This window comes from Cucurbita pepo, chromosome 17 (genome assembly GCF_057944985.1).
Source record: "Cucurbita pepo subsp. pepo isolate OVF chromosome 17, ASM5794498v1, whole genome shotgun sequence".
Taxonomy (NCBI): Eukaryota; Viridiplantae; Streptophyta; class Magnoliopsida; order Cucurbitales; family Cucurbitaceae; genus Cucurbita; species Cucurbita pepo.
Window position 1 is genome coordinate 2,609,295 of NC_141814.1, and position 21,182 is coordinate 2,630,476.

The following is a 21,182-nucleotide window of genomic DNA, read 5'->3' on the forward strand; positions in this document are numbered from 1 at the left end:
CAAATAAGGCATGAACGACTCTTGCTATTGAGCTATTAGTATTGGAGGCTCAAACTGACTAATTAAAGAGAAGATATTATATATCAATGGTATTAGAGCTGTGCCCTTATCTTAACTTAACTATTTCAATATAATCCTAAAAAATTTAGTCATAACGATTCAAGTATCGAACAAAGTAGGTACGAGTCTCAAAGGTGTGATCATAATGAAGATCCAAGAATTTGTGATATCGAAGGTGTAAGATCATAGTGAAGAACCATAGTAGAGCTCCATTGAACTAGCCATGTGCTTTAAAGGAGTGGAGTTGTCCAAATACTCGTAGATGGATAGATGACTATTCAAGGAGAGGTCCAGATACTGGTTGATAGATAGATGACTATTTAAGGAGAGGCTCAATGGTAGCATAAAGAATAGTTTTGGGCCCAAAACGCAAAAGCCAACAACATGCCCGATGAATTTCAAAATTTCGAGATGCCCAATGAGTTTTGGAATCTTGACATTTGAATGTCTATCAGAAACATTTGGACTAACTTGACATGACATGAGGCATGTAATTTCAAGTTAATAGTTACATTGATCAAAAGGCAAGAGGATGAAACTTTTGAAGTTTAGACTTAAAAGGATTATATTTAGTCTTCCACCTATTAAATATTTGTAAAAGTTAAGATACGTAATTAACCGTTCACGATCATGCTAAAATAAAATTCAAATTTTATGTCGTAATAAATTGAGGATTTTAAAAAAATGCCAAATAAGTCAAAAACTTATTAAACGTCAAATTAAATGTTTAAGAACCTATAGCCCGATCCAAGATCTGTGCCCGTGTTTGAACCGCTCTGCATCCGACTCGAACCGACTCTACATGTGCTGCGCGTTAGCATAAGAAAAATCGAAGGAAAATCCGCATGCGCTTCTAAAATGGAATGCACGCTCTCAGACTTGAAGCAACAAATCAACGTGCGATAGACCAAGGTGCGACTACCCCTCCCAGACATATGTCTATACTCGCGGATGGTTGCGCGCATGGGAGTTCCTCTAGGAGTGTGAACATGCGTTATGAGCCTCCTTTTGTCTCGTTGAACCTATTTTTTATCCCAATTTCAATATTGACCTTAATTTCACTTAAATTAAGACATATGAGTGAACTTTTCAAGAAATTTAGAGTTTCCGGTAAGCGAAAAAGCAAGCTTAGAAATGGCATGCGCCATCCAAGTAAGTAGCCATTCATACTTTTCTCAAGTAATACTTGTAAGGATCACTAAGACGTGCTAGCATACAAACATATGTTACCTTAGATAGTTAGAATATTCATGATTGGGACAAGAATGGGCAATCGTAGAAAACTATCGAAAATGCCCCTAGAATGAGAATTTAAGTTGCATACCTATTTTAATGTTTTTGATGGATGCTATTGCCCCATTGAGTTTGCATGAATGTTCAGATTATGATTTTTGTGCTTTAGGTGATTGAAGGAATATATACCTAATAAGTATGCATGAAGGAATAGATTATATTTCTCGTACTTTAGGTGATCAATATGAGTATCTCCTTAACCAAGTATGCATGACTGAACCAAGTTAAAAATAGAGCGATTTTCACGTGTTCACTGAAGTCAATATGTTTCCAGTAGACCGAGCACCGAAGGATCACGAGTGGTGATCAGAGAACAAGATTTGAGTGAACCTATAGATTGGTTTATCCCTAGAGAGCTAACCTCAAGCGACTTGAAATGCAAGATGCGATCTAAACACCTAGACACCCTAAAAATCTAGTAACCACCACCACGCCCAAGGATTTTAAGAGAAGTTATGAAAGCTCTACCCGTGGACATGATTAATTTAGGAAGTCACTATTGTGTGTAGAATAAACTAGCCTAGAGAAGGGATGTGAAACAACATAAATAGTTGACAAGAAGAGTTACTACTGTGCGTAGAGTAAACCAACCATGAGAGGAGATGAGGAACTATACAAATAGAAGACATGAGGAATAACTACTATGGAATAAACCTGCAATAAACCTGCGTTGAAAGAGGACGAGGTTTGAATAAACCTGCATTGAGAGAGGACGAGAGACTACATAAGTAGTTAATTGGGGCCCTACTATTGTGTTTATGATAATTTAGCTCATGATAGGTGCCTCATGCATAGTAACAGCCAGAGGATTCTTTGAACTAGACATGAACTTCTTAAAGCTTAAGAAAAACTCATAGTAACATACTAGTTTAAGGATGCGATGATAGTAGTAGGTTATTTATCGAGTATTTTTGTACATTTTTTTTTCAAAGTGTTCAGATTATTTACCTTTGTACATTTTTTTTTCAAGTGTTCACTGGTCGTAGTTTTTATTTTCATATTTTGTATTAGATTCCCCATTTGTAAATAGCACTTGTTTTTGGTAAATAACTTTGAATAGCACTTGTTTTGTATTTTTGCTTTCATTTGTTTATTATTATTTTATTTTTTTTAGTTACAAGCAAAACTACTAAAAATACTAAAAAAAGCAAAAAGCTTAATGGTGTCACCAAAGTCTCCTCCTCGGGTACGACTTAGCGCTAGTAGCACCCTTAGCGCTAGTAGCACCTTGCCAAGTAATAGGAGTATACATACCTTAGATGAAATAGTGTAGCGCATTGAGGCAAACAGATGTTATTTGGTGGAAATGGTCACGGGTCTCATGAACAAAGTCTCTACATTGTAAACCGGTCCTTAAGGAGGTGTAAGACCACACAGGTAAACTAGTAGCTGGCAAGTACACAAATTCGCAAGTACACAAATTCACACCCCATACTTAGAGTGACTTTATAGTCTTTTGGAAGAGTCTGCCATTAACCTTATACAAATGATGTTCAGACCAGCTAGATGTCATAGTGTCCTACTAAAATTTATGTGGTAGTGCCTCAACTTAGGATACAATCATTTACTATGGTAGCTATGCAAGTTGACTAAATCAAAAGATAAAGTAAAATTTATGTGGTAGTGCCTCAACTTAGGATACAATCATTTACTATTGTAGCTATCCAAGTTGACTAAATCAAAAGAACAGTAAAGTAGCATACTTCAAGCAAAATAAAATTGGGTGAACCACCTCCAAACCCAGTGTAGATTTGTGATGGACATGAGATCTGCTCGAAACTTTAAAGCCTCCTAGAAGCTTAGATAGTTGTAGAATTAGGCATGCACTGCCCTAGAGTGTAAAGAAAAACCCATAATAACTTAATCGGATAAGAATGCGAATGCGATTAGAGCTAACAAGTAATTGAAAATTGAAAATCTTTTATTAAAGAACTTGCATACTCAAGAACGAGTGTCTTATTTGCAAACAAAGAAATTTGTTTCACATATCACTCTTTAGGAGGGAAATAGACCCAAAATTGAGTATACATTCCAACAGGAACAATCATCGCACTAGACGAATTACTCGACCTGAACAACCACACCCGCGCTGATTGATGGCTCAAATCATGAAAAAACATCGTGGGTTGAAGAGTGATTACAAATTTAATTTCATCCTTTTCTGAAACATCTCCAATTATGCATTGTTTTTTCTGCAAAACATCAATCAAATTCGGTGAAAAAAAAAAAAAAAAACACTCACAAATTTCTCAAACATAAAAACACGACATACCCTTTTGGTAAGAACAATCTCCTTATCTGCATTGGAGAATTTGACTTGTGAGTCCGTTAAAGTAACATGAGCTGCAACAATTGTGGATAGAAATTAGAGGCAAAACGTTTCAAGAAATATAAGAAAATCAATAAGAATAAAAAACACGACCATAATCAGCATGCAATTCTGTCACGATGTTTCTGAATGTTGGTGAATCAATTGAGACAAAGGTTGCATAATCAAGTCGTGCTAGGTGATTCATCTCTGGAGGATTCAATGTCAACTCACGAAACGACGTGACTTTGGGCTCAATCTCTATAAAATTAAAACAAAATTAAGGAAAAGAAAAGCAAGATTAAGCAAGAATTGTTGTGCATAGAAGAAATAATACTAACTTGAATGATCAAATCTTAAGTAAAGGCGATTTGAGCGTTCGATAAGGAAGAAGAGCATTGAAGAGAAGCCACGGGCGTTCATGATGTTCATGGTGATGTAGAACAATTCAAGGGAGATTATGGAATAATGGTGATTTTTATTGGTGTAATAGAAGGTGAAGAATCCAGGGGATAAGAGGAGGCCTGCATTGAAGGCGGGAGAAGGATGTTTGACCTCTAACGATAACATAATCGGTGTGATTTTCAGGTCGGCTTTCTCACCGATTAGAGCAAGTGTGGAGGTTGCCTTGAGGAGAGGAGCGAAGCGATCAAGCTTGAACATCATCTTGGTTGATGGGATGATCTTGGAGTTTGGATGGAGGATTAAAATGTAGTGGCGTTTCAATACTTTTTTCTCAACAGAATTTGCTCATTTTATGTTGGTTTAGTTACATGAAAATATCACGCTAAAAGGTCCAAGATTTAGTTTTCTCATTCTTGAACTAAAAAAAGAAAGAAATAATGTCAAATCTTGAATAAATTTAACTAATTTTTCTTTTTTGTTTCAAAGATACTAAAAAAAAAAAGAATTGTAATATTTCATTTTTTTTTTGTTTGTTTTTGGATGCATTATTAATCATGATCATGGTCATGTACAAATAGTTAAAATAATGAGTGTAATTACCTAATGAATGATTTAGTAATAATGATCTTTACAATAATGATATGTATGCATTATGTATATCGGGAGATTTTTTTTTTCCAGATTATAGTATCTTTTCACGTATAAGAAATTTAATTTAATATGAGACAATATAGATAGTTGGAGTTGGTAAAGGACTACGACATGAATATATTATAGTATTTGGGTAAAGTGTGCGCTCTTTTTCCTTCCATTTTTCCTACACTGACACATGGCACACATAGAGTTGGGTCGAGTCGTGCCAGTTTTCCTTCCATTTTTCCTACACTAACACGTAGAGTTGGGTCGAGTTGAGTTTTTGGATTGGTTTACTGTTGGCACGTCACGTGAACATAAAATCAAGTCCAAAGTTAGTCAAAAACATATATTTACCAAAATCTTGACAGTATAAACTTGAAAAATTGAAAAATTAATGCTGGTCCGGACTTGAATGTTACAAATTCTCACATCCTTAAAAACTTTCCTCCCCAAAAGTTGCTTATTGCTAAATCTCAAGGTAGGACGTCCTTTTGTCCATTTCTCCTTTTTAAGGTACAACGTCATCTTGACGGTTGCTCCTCATGGACATTGCCTACCGTGCATCCTCATGTGGACAAAGAGGTCATCCTAAACCTTGCTGACCTCTAGAGACACTCCCTCGAATCTCTTGACTATACGTGTTTCTAACTCTTAGGATGCTCCTAGAGTTACCTCTTGCTCTCATACATGAAATTTCTCTATGCTCAGGTTTAAAGGTCGATACGCAAATGATATCGTTGTCAAGGCATGTTAACATTCATGTGGATTCTAAAGGCTCTAGTCCTAATGACATGTTCATCTATCCTTTCTAACATACATGAATGCATATAATTAGGACCCATCAACATAAATGTTAAATAATTAAGGATAAGTAGAGTACTTGTCACCACTGCATCGATCTCATCGGCCTCCCCGACGGTCGTGTTGTGGTAAACTACGTCCTCCATGGTTTTGGCATGCAAGCATGTTAATATCCTGATTCTTCTTCTTGTGAGTGCACTCGACTTTCCACATTTGAAACATGCCTTTATTCCTGCCAAGCACTCACCCTCATTCTTGCTGTTGCACTGTGGGCATGCAACTTTGCCATCAGACATTAGATGCGTTGCTCCACCAACTGCATGGCATGTTTCTCGAGTCGAATCCAGACGCACGCATAGCCATTGGACATTACATGCGTTGCTCCACATGCCCTCTATGATTTGGCTCATCACATGCACGGACCATTTCCATAATCTTATTAGATTTACTAATTCTTTCTAATTCAAATTGTATTTTCATAGTTTTTCATTAAGAACTCAAACCAATTTAGTTATAGTTCTTTAATCCGTCATTACAAATATATATATATATATATATATTTTTTTTTGTAATTTATAATCAATGAGGAGATATAATTAAATGAGAAATTAATTGTTTTTTAATTAATTTTTATCGAAACTGAAATGTTACATTAAAATGCATAAATTAGGTTAAGATATTATAAATTTTTGTTAAGAATTATTATGTTGTAAAATGATAGCATATTTGTAATTCTCAATAAACTTAAAAAGAAAGTTGCAATTAAGCCTTGAACATTATTGAAATGATTGCAAATAGTTGAATAGAAATGGGAAAAGTTGTTGATAGTTCCCAATAATCTAGTTTGGACTTATGAAAGTTGCAATTATAGCACAAAATCCAAACTAGATTCCCATGTCATAAGGAAGGAAGATAGACTAAATATGTAGCATCCAACCCTATGGGAGCACTGATTACACCTTTGTTGCAACCTTGCGTCCCGACTATCCATACCCTTTTTGTTTGACATAAAAAATTATAGTAACGAATTGAGGCAAGAATTGGAGCGCTATCATGCAGACATGGCTGATATGGATAATTTTTATACTACAACCCTCATACTCTTGGGATCCACCATCTTATTTCATGTTTTTAAATTTGTGTATGGTTTCATCCCAAATGATTGTAATTCCGGTGAATTTGGTTGAACAGTATTATTGAAAAATAACACCTTTAAATCTAAAATATCTATGAATTTTAAAAAGTCACTGTAAAGTAAGATTCTGATTAACAAATATGTTAAAAAAAAATTGGTAAAAAAATTAGAAGGAAATGGATAGAAGAAGGAAAACAATGCCCAAAATAATGTAAGGGATTTACTTAGTAGTAGAAACTATTTAACACACAAACGACCCGACATTGCATTTCATGTTGCTGTTATTTCAAGGTTTATATTGTTATAAATACCATGCACTTATATGTTTAAGAAAAATGTCTTACAACAATACAAAAGAAAAATTAAAACAACAATACCCTATACTAACCTAAGATATGAGAAACTAAATGCGATTATCTTATACACGTGTTCTGGTCTTTAATTGCGATGCCATTGTCGTAGTAATACCCTAATTTTGGTTAATGAATTAATTAGACTAAATTAATTAGAAAAACCAATTTATGGTTAATGAATGAACTTAAGAAAATGAATGAAAGAAGAAGAGTAATACCCTAATTTTGTACCATTTAAAAACAAACAACACCATATAAATAGTAATACCCTCCAAATCATTTCATGTCATGCCAACTCTCTCTTTTCTAAATTACTCTATATTAAAAGGAGAAGGTGGATGATTCAAAATCATCATCTCTCCAAACCCTTCGAACAACCAAACATGCCTCTCATTTCTATGTTCTTCTACCTTTTCCTCTTCTCCTCTCTAGCAACCACCAATGGTGGCGGTGGAGATGGTTTCACCACCTCTCTCTTCCACCGCGATACCCTTTTCCCTACTCTCCACCTTCCATCTCCCTCCCGCTACGATCGCCTCACTAATGCCTTCCGCCGCTCCTTCTCTCGTTACGCCACCCTCCTCCACCATTTCACCACCGTCTCCACCACAGGCATCCACACCCCACTCATTCCCAACAATGAAGATGGAGAGTATGTAATGTCCATCTCCATGGGAACCCCACCAATCAAATTCTTTGCCATTGCGGACACGGGAAGCGACCTAACGTGGACCCAATGCATGCCATGCATCAATTGCTTCAACCAATCAACTCCTCTTTTCAATCCACGTAATTCCACTTCCTACCGCCCCGTACCATGCACGTCCACTACATGCCGCTCCATCAGCATTTCCCCTTGCATGCCCCACCATCCATCTTGCACTTACAACTACAACTACGCAGACCAATCCTTCACTAACGGTGACCTTGCATTTGAAAAACTCACCATTGGGTCCTTCAAACTCCACAACACAATCATTGGATGCGGCCACAAGAACGGTGGCATCTTTAAAGGACGTACCTCAGGAATCATCGGACTCGGCACGGGTTCTATCTCTTTAGTCTCTCAAATGAGAAAGATTGCCAATCTCAAAAGACGCTTCTCATATTGCTTACCCACCTTCTTCAGTGATTCAAATGTTACCGGTAGAATAAACTTCGGTCGAAACGCGGTCGTTTCAGGGCGTAAAGTCGTTTCTACCCCTCTAGTGTTGAAATTTCCTTCTCCCTTCTATTTCTTGACACTTGAAGCAATCTCTATTGCAAACAAGCGATTGGAAGCCGTTAACGTGTCGAGTGCTTTAGAACGAGGAAATATTATTATTGATTCGGGTACAACATTGACGTTTTTGCCTCGAAATTTGTACAATGCCGTCATTTCGACTTTGGCTAGTGTTGTTCGAGCGAAACGAGTGGAAGATCCATCGGGGATTCTTGAATTGTGCTACGTTGCGGCCAAAGTTGATGATTTGGATATTCCAATTATTACGACACATTTTTCTGGTGCTGCTGCTGTGAAGTTGTTACCGTTCAACACGTTTGTGACCGTGGCTGATAATGTGACTTGTTTGAGTTTTAAGTCATCGTCTGATGATGATTTGAGCATTTTTGGGAACTTAGCACAAGTCAACTTTTTGATTCGATATGATCTAGAGCGAAAGAGATTGTCGTTCAAACATAAAGTCTGTGCTTAAAGACGACATGTCATCGAAGAATTAAGGGCGCTACCAATGGGCAAGAACAAATGATTTGCTCTAAATTATCTTTCACATATCCTAACAAATTTCTTTTCAAAACTATATTTTCCCTGGTAAAATTTGTTTCAAAATAAAGGTGCCAATAAATCTATATCTTACCTCTCAAATTCACTCCAACTTAAATTTATCCACAAAAGAGTTAAAAGAGTTGGTATACATGATATCATTAACATAATTGCTGCAGATAATGATGATTTGTGTCTCATTTGATGACTTTTTAAGGGTAGATTTGTTGTTTGGTGATGCTGAAGTGTTCGAATTTGACAAATTTTGTGTGGTAGTAAGAACACTAGAGAATGCACTTGAGTTACCTCTTTGCTGCCCTTATTCTTTACCCTAATTCCTACTTACATCTTCATCAAATATTACATTCCATTGAATCAAAATCTTTTGATTAGGCTATACGATTTATATGCTCTTAATTGAGTATGATAACAAATGAAAATGCATTTCTCAAATTTGTTTTTTTTATCAAGTTCTTAACGAATTCGAGAATTTATTAAAATATAATCAATACAACCTAAGACTCGTACTCACAGATGGTTTCCTTCCACATCCAAAGACTCTCAACACCGCCGTCACACGTATAAAGGCAACAAAAAAGGAGACCTAATTGGACAGACGTCACCGAAAACGAGTCGCTTGTTTGCAATGGAGATTGCTTCAAGTGTCAAGAAATAGAAGGTAGAAGGAGATTTTGACACTGACTTTATGCCCTAAAACAACGACTTTATTCTACCTAAAACGTGGATTGAAAAGAGGACTTGATTGGTTGAAGCATTTGATACATGACATGCATTGAGTCCACGTTAGTCGGTTCCGGTGTCTACAATGGCGATGAAATTCATCGGTGGGGTTCCGATTGGAGATGGACATTGCAAACTCTCCATCGTCAATGCTAGAAACGAGTGGGGGCTGTGCCAGCGAAGACGTTGGGCCTCAAGTAGATTGTTAGAATCCCACGTTGGTTAGGGAGGAGAAAGAAATACTTTTTATAAGGGTGTGGAAACTTTTACCTCCCCGGGAACAGAAAGCACAAACGTAATACTATGTTTAATGAAATTGTTGAAGTTTTAGATAGTTAAAATTTAAAAAGTTTATATAGAGCAATGAGATTAAGAAGGAAGGCAATTGAATTGGAAAAAAAAGAGTTGTTATAAACGCCATGACTAGCATGTTCTTGGTGAGGGTCAAGAACTTTCGCCCTCTTGTGGACGGAACCTCCCGGCTCGCTCAAATTGGAAGGGAATCCGACATTATATTCACACCATTGTCTCTCATGTTAACAACCTCCGGGCCTTCCCCTCGCTTCATTGCAATGCTGCAAATATTCCACCAGTGCTTCACCGTCTACTCCGTCAATATCGATCACCGTTCCAGGATTTCCCTCGAATCATTACACGATGCTTTGTTGGATTGCGGATCTTCTTCTTCAATGACCATTCATCTTCTTGAAAACACAAACCTAATGGTCCTTAGATTTGAAACTCCAAGTTAGTATATCATAACAAACATCAATCTTTTTTTTTTTTTTTTATGTCGTGTTCTTGATCTTTTCCCTTCCTCCTTGTTAGATCATGAGCCACAACTCCGTCATGATGTTGTATTGTTACCACCTCAAGAACAGTCTATAGAAGAAATTGAATATTCAAAATCTTTAGCACTTGATTCGCGAGATTTACGACAAGTTATAAAAGAACTACCGCTCTTCAGCGGTGATTCAGGTCATGTCTCTTTTCTTTTCAATTTTATATTTACTTTTTGTCTGATTCCATATTTGTTGGAGAGTAGAACGAACCACTCTATTTGTTTTAAAAATCTTCGAAAGTAAAAGTTCAAGGAGGTAGAAACCTTTCCCTAGCATATGAGTTTTAAAAACCCTGAGGGGAATCCCGAAAGGAAAACACCCTATTTACCAGACGTGTTTTAAAAATCTTGAGGGAAGCTCGAAAATAAAAGCTCAAAGAGGACAATATGTGTGAGATCCCACAATCCCACATTGGTTGAGGAGGAGAACGAGACACCCTTTCACTAGTAGATGCATTTTAAAAACGTTGAGGAGAAGCTAGAAAGAGAAATTCCAAAGAGGACAATATTTGTTAGCGGTGGGTTTGGGCAGCTACCGATGGTATCAAAGCCAAACAGGAGGCTGTTTCCTCGCCAATATGGATGCTAGGCTTTGAAGGGTGAATTTGGTTGGGTCCCACATTGATTGATGCCCGGGAGGACGCTGGGTTCTGAGGTGGATTGTGAGATTCCACACCCTTGAAACAGTTTCCAATAAAACGAGTTTTAAAAACCTTAAGGGAAAGACCAAAGAGATGGGACGTTACAATATGTGCTAAATTTTGTGTGTTTGTGACAGTTTGTGTTACGGTAACGAGTTCACGAGTGAGGTTCTCTATTGCATCAAGAGAGTTAATTTTTAAGAAAGAGGTATGAAATTAGAAGGTTTGAAAGTTAATATTTGATTGATGGGGGTAAAGTTGTTATGTTTGATTGTGTTGAACAGAAAGGGCGATGTGAAATTCTGGGTCATGATGGAGATGCTGTGACTGAATTTCGAATCGTTCTGTATCCTATGCTGTTTTTCCTTAATTTGACGTATGATGTACAGACAGTATGGTTTCATAAGACAATAACCAATACTCATGATGTCATGATTTTTCCAGTTTTTGAAATTTTTGCTCAATATGTCATCTATTTTCCCCGAATGTGACATGTGCCAAACTTTGGTGACCCAAATTGTTCATATTCTTTTTCTTTTTCTCAATCATATTCAATGGGCTAAGGATTTAAACTCAAATACCTACCAAATAAATATATCTATATACCAAAATTAATGGATATATAAATCGTTCAAAACTAGTTAAATCTCATGCACACAATCGTTCAATAGTTATGTAACAGCTCAAGCCTACCGCTAGTAGTATTGTCCGTTTTGGCCCATTACATATTGCTGTCATCCTTAAGATTTTAAAATGCATCTATTAGGGAGAGATTTCCATACCCTTATAAGGAATGTCTACGTCTATTACTATTAGGGAAAGGTTTGCCATTAACCTCGCGGTTCCAATCAATGTGGGATCTCACAATCCACCTCTTTTGGGGGGTCAACGTCCTCACTGGCATATACTACTCAGTATCTAGCTTTGATACCATTTGTAACCGTTAAAGTCCACTGCTAGCAGATATTTTTTGCTTTAGCTCGTTACATATCGTCGTTAGCCTCACGGTTTTAAAACGCGTCTACTGGAGAGAGGTTTTCACACTTTTATAAGGAATATTTTGTTTGATTGCTACAATAACATATCATAAAGGAGTGATACAATTCTTATGTCCATAGATTCGTATTTCTCTCATGGCCACATCACACTCTCCAATTTAATTTTCATGCACATAAATAAACAATTATTACAATTTTCATATACACGAATAAGTATTTGTCTTACGATTAAATATAATTCTCATGTACATGGATAGGTAATACTAAAGTACCCATGTCTATGGAAAAGTAATTGTCACAGAGTTACATGCTTATAAAAAGTTCCCAAAATTAAAAATTTCGTTTACATGTATGCACAACATTAAACATATCAACATCAACGTACATATGCATACATATCTAACAATTGAAAAGTATTGAAAAGAGTAGCATCTCCATAGAGTATGATCAAGGGAGAAAACACCTTACCTCAAGCTAAGCAATAGGCTAATATCACTCAGTTGTGGTTCAAAGGGCTTGGACTTGTGGACTTGTTAAATTGTACTGCATCTTCGGTTGTGATAGTGAAGTTTAATTTGGCGTTTAGATCCACCACTTGTTGTTTTGATCATGTCGAAGGCTACTCTCAAGTCTTTAGACAATTATAAGACCATCTGTACGATAGCTTGTTGGATATTGTTTAAGTATTCAACGCACTCTCCCATCTGAGGAATAAAGTTCGTTGAGTTATTCTTGCACTCAAAGCTACTAGCAATTGTGGCCTTGTCTTCGAGGGCCTTGACCATAATTATTAATTCATGAACAGACATTGCCTCAAAGTGGTTTGTTATCTCATTGATCATGACAGCTTTAGGGGCAATCTCATTCATGAGACTCCAAAAGCTCCATTCTGTCAGGAACTTCACTCATGCAGAGTAACAGCTCTTCGATTTCAGCCATCGGTCTTGCCCAATTATTTTGCAATAGCATTAGAAGCGTTCATATGAGCCGAAAACTCAATCAACTCGAATTGGATTGGGTTAGAATTTTTTTCGGTTTCAATTGAATTAAATTTTAAAAAACCATAAAATTCGAGTCTATTTGTACGACAACATTTTTTTTTAATGGTAACCAACTCGAAAATGAATTTATAATTCAATAGATCCTATAAGCAAGTATAGAATGAGGTTATAATTCATTTCTTGTATCTCCCCCAAGGCTGTTTCAAGATGTTCACGTTCCAGGTTCTTGGATTAGGTCTTCTCAGGAACTCCATATCCTCACTTCTCACCCTTTCTAACTCCGCTGAATTCAAATGCTCTCCGCAATCCATGTCCCTCACTGTTTCCTACACTCACAAATTCTATAATTTCATATCAGTCCTCCGAATTTTCGACCGCTTCTTCACCATTTTCTCCTTCGGTCCCAATGCCGATATCGATGCCGATTACGCTTTCGAGATTCAGCTTTCCGATTTCTTTCGCCACATCCCCGACGAAGATTCCCACTTGGTCGTTCTTATTCCCAAATCCTGCACATCCCTCAACGTCCTCTCCGCAACGAGTATGTTCACCTTTTCTTATTCCCTAAGAATCTTGATTATTCATTATTGAAGAACATAAAATTCAAGAATCGAAGAGACTCTCCACAATGGTATGATATTGTTTACTTATAAACTCTAATCATTCCTTAAATTAGTCAACGGGGACTCCTCCCAATAATTCTCAATAAAATTCTTATAGAAGAACACAAAATTCAAGAATTGAAGAGGGTTTTTTTTTTTTTTTTTTTTTTCTTCTTCAAGAACAATATTGATTTCTTTCAAATTTCCCAATTTCGTGATTCTAATTGTTGATATTGAGTTTTAGGGTCCGGAAACTTCCGATCCTTGGCTTCGTTGGTAGCAACACCTTCCGAAAATGAGGAAGTCGGCCAATTTGACCTCAAATTGTTCGTGGCAATTGAGGCAGAAAAGTTTAGAAAGATCGTTACAACACTAGCTGAAGACGGCGATCCAGGTAAATAAATTCTATACATCCAAATGTTAAGAATCACGGCTCTCCATAATGGTATGATATTGTCCACTTTAAGCATAAGCTCTCGTGGGTTTACTTTTTTAAATTTGTGATCTGCAACAGTTTTAGGGACGGCATCGACATCGAGTGTTCGATTTTGTGCAAGAAGAAGAAGAACGGGGAAGAGTAGTGAGTTAGTTGTAAGTGCAAAGAGAAGAGAGTGCTTGGCGGGAGGGTTCAATGATAGAGTTGATGAAATAAGGTTTTCATTTACACCAACTCCGAAGGAATTTTTCATGGGAGCATCGGAATCAGCCAAGTTTGTTTGGTTCTTTGGATCCACAGACTGGCCAACCACGGTGATTTGCTTTACCACACAATGGACCAATCTTCTGGCTTGTTATCCTATATCTGCTTCTAGTTTTCTCTTGCATTCTTTTGCTCTCAAGAAAATTTCATGAACCAAAATGATGATGAACTCTAGTTTACATACTATTTTTCTCTTTCAATTCTATACTTTCATGCTTGTTAGGTCTTGAATTAAGGTAAATTAGAGTCTGTTTCGAAACGGAGATGGAAAATAATCAAATGGAGGTTGAATGGTACAAAAAATAACTTTGCACTTGCCACTCACACGCCTCACTCGCCAAGATAAGTTGTCACGCGCTTGCAAGAGAGGAGAAGATGCGCCATTGGGTTAAGAACCCAATTCCTTAAAATGCACAAGCTTCTAAAATTACTCTAAGATCGACCATACTAAAGTTACAAAGACCAATTTCTTAAAATGTTTACGAATCTTGAGTAGAACTGAGACCTAAAAATCTATAGAACTCACCTTTGTTCTTTTTTTGCACTTGACGAAATCGAACGAATCCAATGCTCAAAATGAAGCTCCTCTACGTATTGAAAGTGATCGAATTTAGTTTCCTCTCACCCGATTGGAACGTTTTTCCCTTCTTCCTTCTTCTTCCTCTCAAACCCTTAGCCCTTTCTTTTTCCTTTTTCTTTTCTCTTTCTCACTTTTTGAGGTTCTCGAGGTCATTCCGAACATTTCTTTCTTCTACCGTATTCTCAGTTAGACCTCCAAAACTTTCAATAAAATCTTAGAAGCTTAATCATTTAATGGAAAAAATCGAAAAAATGAATTTCTGTTGGAGCTCGAGTGTTACAAGCAAATTTAGGAGACTCTAGGATGTAAGTGTAGCAGAATTCTACTAAATATCTAACAAGTTTTTTAATATAGAGAAATTCTCTCTTCCCTCTACGTTAATCTCGTTCTTCTTTCATTTCAGTGTATTTCGATTAAGAGTCAAAACCAACCGTCTTAATTTGTTAATCTCCCATCGTAAGCGATGTACCATCAAAATGCATCCTCTTCTGAGAAAGAACAGTCTGTGGCCGCGGACTATCAATTTGATAGATACTCCGGAGGGAAATTGGCTACATTTATGCCCACACAAGAGGTGGGTGCAGCCCAAATTGAGCATAGTTTCTTTCAAACGGCTTCGAACCCCTTATATGAAAGCTTTCCTCTAAACGTTACTGTTAAAGATCATGTATTTGTTTAGATTGCTGTCAGTTAGTATCTAATTAAATCTCGTTAGAAGTTAGATTTAGTTTTGATTTGATTTGATTTGATTTTGATTTGTTTACTGGTTTGTTACCAGATTTTCTCCCGATATTTTAGGTAGATTTTCTGAATATCTTTTGTATTCTCTGTATAAATATGGAGCATTCTTGCTCTCCAAAATTCAATCTTCTCATCAATCATTCAATCAATCCCTATTTCACTAACAATTGGTATCAGAGCTATCTTCTTAAGGGATCTGTGAGATCAAAATGAGAGGAGAATCCAGTTTTTCCGCTGTTGCACCACCAATTTTCGATGGAGACAATTATCAAATGTGGGCAGTTCGTATGGAGACCTATTTTGAGGCCTTGGATCTTTGGGAAGCAATAGAAGAGGATTACGAGGTTCCTCTGCTTCCAGCAAATCCTACTGTAGCACAAATCAAATTACAGAAGGAAAAGAAGACAAGGAAATCAAAGGCGAAAGCTTGCCTATTTGCCGCTGTATCACAAATGATCTTCATGCGAATAATGTCCCTCAAAACAGCAAAGGAAATCTGGGATTATCTCAAGGCCGAATATGAAGGAGATGAGAGGATTCGTGGAATGAAAGCCCTAAATTTGATTAGGGATTTCGAGTTGCAGAAGATGAAGGAGTCAGAGTCGGTGAAAGAGTACTCTGACAGACTTCTCAGCATTGCCAACAAGGTGAGATTGCTTGGTTCTGTTTTAAATGATTCAAGGATCGTTGAAAAGCTGCTAGTCACTGTTCCAGAGAAGTTTGAAGCCACCATTACTACTCTGGAGAACACCAAAGACTTGTCAAAGATTTCTCTTACAGAGCTCTTGAATGCTTTACAAGCACAAGAGCAAAGGAGGTCTATGAGGCAAGAAGGGGTGATTGAAGGTGCCTTACGTGTTAAGCATCAAGACAGCAGCAGGTATAAAAACAATAAAAATTTCAAAAATCAATTGACATATGGAGATTCATCTGCCAATTATCAGAAGACAAAAGGAGGAGGTTTCAAAAAATCCTATCCACCTTGCCGCCATTGTGAGAAGAAAGGTCATCCACCATACAAGTGTTGGAGAAGACCTGACGCCTTCTGCTCCAAATGCAATCAACTTGGACATGAAGCTGTGATCTGCAAAGCCAAAGATCTGGTGAAAGAAGTAGATGCACAGGTAGTTGATCAAGAAGAAGAAGAAGAAGAAGAAGATCAATTGTGTATGGTCACTTCTTCCTCAAGCAAAGAATCAAGCGAGAGCTGGTTGATTGACAGTGGGTGCACAAATCACATGACATATGACAAGGAGTCTTTTGAGGAATTAAGAGACACCGAAGAAGATAAGAGAGTGAGGATTGGCAATGGTGAACACTTGGAAGTCAAGGGTAAAGGCACAGTAGCTATAACAAGTTATGAAGGTACAAAATTTATTCCAGATGTTTTATTTGTGCCTAAAATTGATCAAAATATCTTAAGTGTTGGTCAGTTACTTGATAAAGGCTATAAAGTGTTGTTTGAGAATAAGCAGTGCTTGATCAAAGATGCTAGTGGCAAAGACTTGTTCAATGTCAAAATGGAAGGAAAAAGCTTTGCTCTAAATCCGACGGCCTTTATATCCAGAGTTAGTGCCATTGAGATTTGGCACAAAAGACTTAGACACTTTCATCATCGAGGTTTGCTTCAGATTCAATCAAAGAAGCTGGTAGAAGAACTCACTGACATTGATGAGGACATGTCTCCTTGTCGTACTTGTAATTTTGGGAAGCAACATAGGCAACCCTTTCCTAAACAGACATGGAAAGGCTCGAAAAAGCTGCAACTGGTTCATACTAAGCTTTGTAGTCCTCAGCGAACACCATCATTAAATGGTAATCTTTATTACATTGCTTTTATTAATGATCTAACAAGAATGTGTTGGATATTCTTGCTGAAGCAAAAGTCAGAAGTTGCGAGTGTATTTTGGAAATTCAAAGCCAAAGTTGAGAGTGAAAATGCATGCTTGATTCAGACTATAAGATCAGATAATAGCAAGGAGTACACTTCAGAAACTTTTAACCGGTTTTATGAAGAGGCTGAAATTGAACATCAATTGACAATACCATACACTCCTCAACAGAATGACGTCACTGAAAGGAGGAATAAATTCATAATGGAGATGATGAGATGCATGCTTCATGAGAAGGATCTTCCAAAACGTTTTTGGGGAAAAGCAGCAAACACTGTTGTGTGCTTGCAAAATCGAATTTCAACAAAAGCTGTGAAGGATCTAACACCATTTGAAGTTTGGTATGATTACAAACGTTCTTTAAACTTCCTTAGAGTATTTAGGTGTCTTTGCTTCACTCACATTCCACAGGTCAAGCGTGATAAGCTTGACAAAAAGTCAGAAGTTGGCATCTTTGTTGGGTATAGCACTATATCCAAAGCTTATAAAGTTTTTCAACCACACACTAGTCATGTTATTGTGAGCCGAGATGTTCATTTTGCTGGAAATGAGCAATGGAATTGGGAAGAACTTACGAAGGTGAATCAGATTTCTAATGCACCAAACAATTTCTTTGGTAGCATGTTAGAAGAGTCTGAAGATAAACGACTAGAAGAGTCTGAAGATGAACGACAAGATGCTTCGGTTGATGATGCACCTGTCAGAGGAGGAGCTTTCAGTGATCAAGAAAAACAAAACTTGGGAGTTGGTTGATCGACCTCTAAACAGAAAGATAATTAGAGTAAGATGAGTGTTCAGAAAAAAGCTTGGAGTTCACAGCATCTAAACAAGGAGGAGTGTTAAAGATCATGTATTTGTTTAGATTGCTGTCAGTTAGTATCTAATTAAATCTCGTTAGAAGTTAGATTTAGTTTTGATTTGATTTGATTTGATTTTGATTTGTTTACTGGTTTGTTACCAGATTTTCTCCCGATATTTTAGGTAGATTTTCTGAATATCTTTTGTATTCTCTGTATAAATATGGAGCATTCTTGCTCTCCAAAATTCAATCTTCTCATCAATCATTCAATCAATCCCTATTTCACTAACAGTTACTAAGGAGAGATTTCCACATCCTTATAAGAAATGTTTCGTTCTCCTCTCCAGCCGATATAGGATCTCAAAATTCACCTCCTCACGGGCCCACCGCCCAGTGTCTAGCTCTAATATCATTTGTAACCGTCCAAGCCCACCGCGGGCAAACATTGTCCTCTTTGAACTTTCACTTTCGAGCTTCCTCTCAAAATTCTTAGAACCTCTTTGGACTTTCACTTTCGAGCTTCCTTTCAAGATTCTTAGAACGCGTCGGTTAGGAAAAAGTTTTCACACCGTTATAAAGAATGTTTCGTTTCCCTTTACAATCAATGTGGATACCACACGGCAACATCATGTTATAATATTTTGATATACCAACCAAACATCCCTTTTTTTCTCTTGAATTTTTATAACTAAGCGCAGTTTATGATTCAGGAAACAGGAGACGGGTGGCAGTATAAAAATGGGCTAACCATCGCATCAATGGTTGAAAACATAAGAAACTTGAAACTGAAAGGCATCAGCATGCTAGACTTGAGGCTGGACGACACCGCTACTCTTTTGAATGCAACCTTCATCTTGGTTCGATGGCATGAGACAGCCGATATGAAGTGCACGCCAAGGATGTTCTCTTTAATAACCTCTCGCCATTTCCCTTACATCATTACATCTCTCCAAATTATGCCTCCATTCTTCAACCATTTTCAATGCAACCAAATTTACCAATTCCAAATTCCCATCAAATTCTTTCACGACACAATGAAGGCTATGAAACGCATCTTATACACTTCAATCACTCTCTCTCTTCGGAATTCCCTAAATCAAATGCTCCTTCAATTCCACAATTCAAGTAAGCAAAATTGAATCTTTGTTACAATTTTCATAATTTCTTTTGATTTCAAGAACACCCTTGTTCATCTTTCTTGCAAATTCTTTAAAGCTGATACCCATTTAACTTCAAGGGATTGGGGAAGAACAGGTTCGTCAATTGTCATTGCTACCTTCAAGAGAGAAGGATGTGGGCGAAATTGATTATGGAATCTTTGTCTCAATTGATTCGGAAGTGTTTGAACGCATTGCAACCGATTTAAATGATTCCACTGGTGACATATAACATCAATTCTTCTTCCTTCTATCATATTACTTCAAACAAATAATTTATTGGAAGTGTATGGTTGTTTTTGTCTCATCAGCTCTCGTTACTCTAACGAATTCACAAGTCAAGTTCACTATGGAAGCTAAGGAGATTAGTCTCGTAAAAGAGGTATATTGTAGAATCTATTTGGAATGAGGGCCCTAAATTAGCCACTGTGGGACTCCTCCTATTAATTCTCAACAATCCTCCCCTCGAACAAAGTACACTATCATGAGGCCTATGGAGCTCTCGAACAAAGTACACTCTTTGTTCGATACTTGAGTCACTTTTGACTACATCTTCGAAACTCACAATATCTTTGTTCGACATTGTTAGGAGCATGACTCTAATACAATGTTAGGAATTACTGATCTCCACAATGGTATGATATTGTCTACTTTGAGTATAAACTCTCGTAGCTTTGCTTTGAGGTTCCCTTAAAGGCCACATACCAATGGAGATGTATTACTTATAATTGTCGTGATCATTCTCTAAATTAGCTAATGTGGAACTTCTTTCTCATTAACCTTCATGGAACCATTGTTGTTAATATATTTCTTGATTCGGTATGCATTTGTGCAGAGAAGAGAGTGCATGATTGGAGGCCTTTCAAGAAGCCAAGAAACTCGATTCTTTGTTTCTCTCAGTCCCATAATTTTTTTTCGGGATTTGGCACGTCAATCGAAAAGGATATGGTTGTTCAAGTCAGCTAAGGCCTATAGTATAATCATTGCTCCAATTGGATTGTATGCACAATTTTGTGTCTATTTTTCCCCAAGAGGGTGATGTATGGAAATTAAATTTTGGGTTTTTTTTTTTATATCAAGGATCCAACTTAAGAACAACAATAAAATTTTTTGGTTAAATAGACGATGAATATGATTATAGGGATAACATGTGAACCAATTGACAAGCAATGACAGCTCGACCTTAAGAGAAGTAATGATGTGACTATTAAAAGATTGTTGAGAGGAATCTCAGGTTGGCTAATTAAGGGTTTTTCATAAGTTTATAAGCAAATGATACTATCTCTATTGATACGAGACCTTTTGGGGGAACTAAAAACAAAAATATGAGAAGTTTATGCTCAAAGGGGATAATATCATACTATTGTGGAGGTTTGTAATTCCTAATAGTGACGAGTCTTCTTCAACATCATCTCATTATGGTGCCATTAGATCTAATGAGCTCACATTCTTCTACGATCTCTCTCTCTCTCTCTCTTGACAACACCTTAGGCGATAGTGTGATCTATGCCTCATCAACATCATAATAGCACGCCTTTTTACCTTACACTCGCACAACTTCAGGTTTCTTGGCCAGCAATGTGGGAGGATTGTTGGGAGGGAGTCCCACGTTGCTAATTTAACGAATGATCATGAGTTTACAAGTAAGGAATACATTTACATTGGCATGAGGTCTTTCAAGAAAGCCCAAAACAAAGCTACAAAAGTTTATGCGGGACAATATCATATCTCCATTA

The 21,182-nt window shown here is 37.0% G+C and overlaps 2 protein-coding genes and 1 pseudogene across 2 annotated transcripts; 2 read left to right on the plus strand and 1 right to left on the minus strand.

Moving 5' to 3' along the window:
* Positions 1-3,253: 3,253 nt before the first annotated feature.
* LOC111778050 (uncharacterized) lies at positions 3,254-4,368 on the minus strand. Its single transcript, XM_023657661.2, has 4 exons — positions 4,003-4,368; positions 3,776-3,922; positions 3,626-3,696; positions 3,254-3,545 (listed from the first exon to the last, which is right to left on the minus strand). The coding sequence occupies exons 1-4, from the start codon at positions 4,325-4,327 to the stop codon at positions 3,342-3,344; spliced, it is 747 nt and encodes a 248-aa protein (XP_023513429.2). The 5' UTR covers positions 4,328-4,368; the 3' UTR covers positions 3,254-3,341.
* Positions 4,369-7,374: 3,006 nt separating this feature from the next.
* Positions 7,375-8,890, plus strand: LOC111778742 (aspartic proteinase CDR1 pseudogene; annotated as a pseudogene).
* Positions 8,891-19,047: 10,157 nt separating this feature from the next.
* On the plus strand, positions 19,048-20,485 carry LOC111778745 (uncharacterized). Its single transcript, XM_023658717.2, has 4 exons — positions 19,048-19,414; positions 19,527-19,667; positions 19,758-19,828; positions 20,282-20,485. The coding sequence occupies exons 1-4, from the start codon at positions 19,048-19,050 to the stop codon at positions 20,483-20,485; spliced, it is 783 nt and encodes a 260-aa protein (XP_023514485.2).
* The last annotated feature ends 697 nt before the right edge of the window (positions 20,486-21,182 follow it).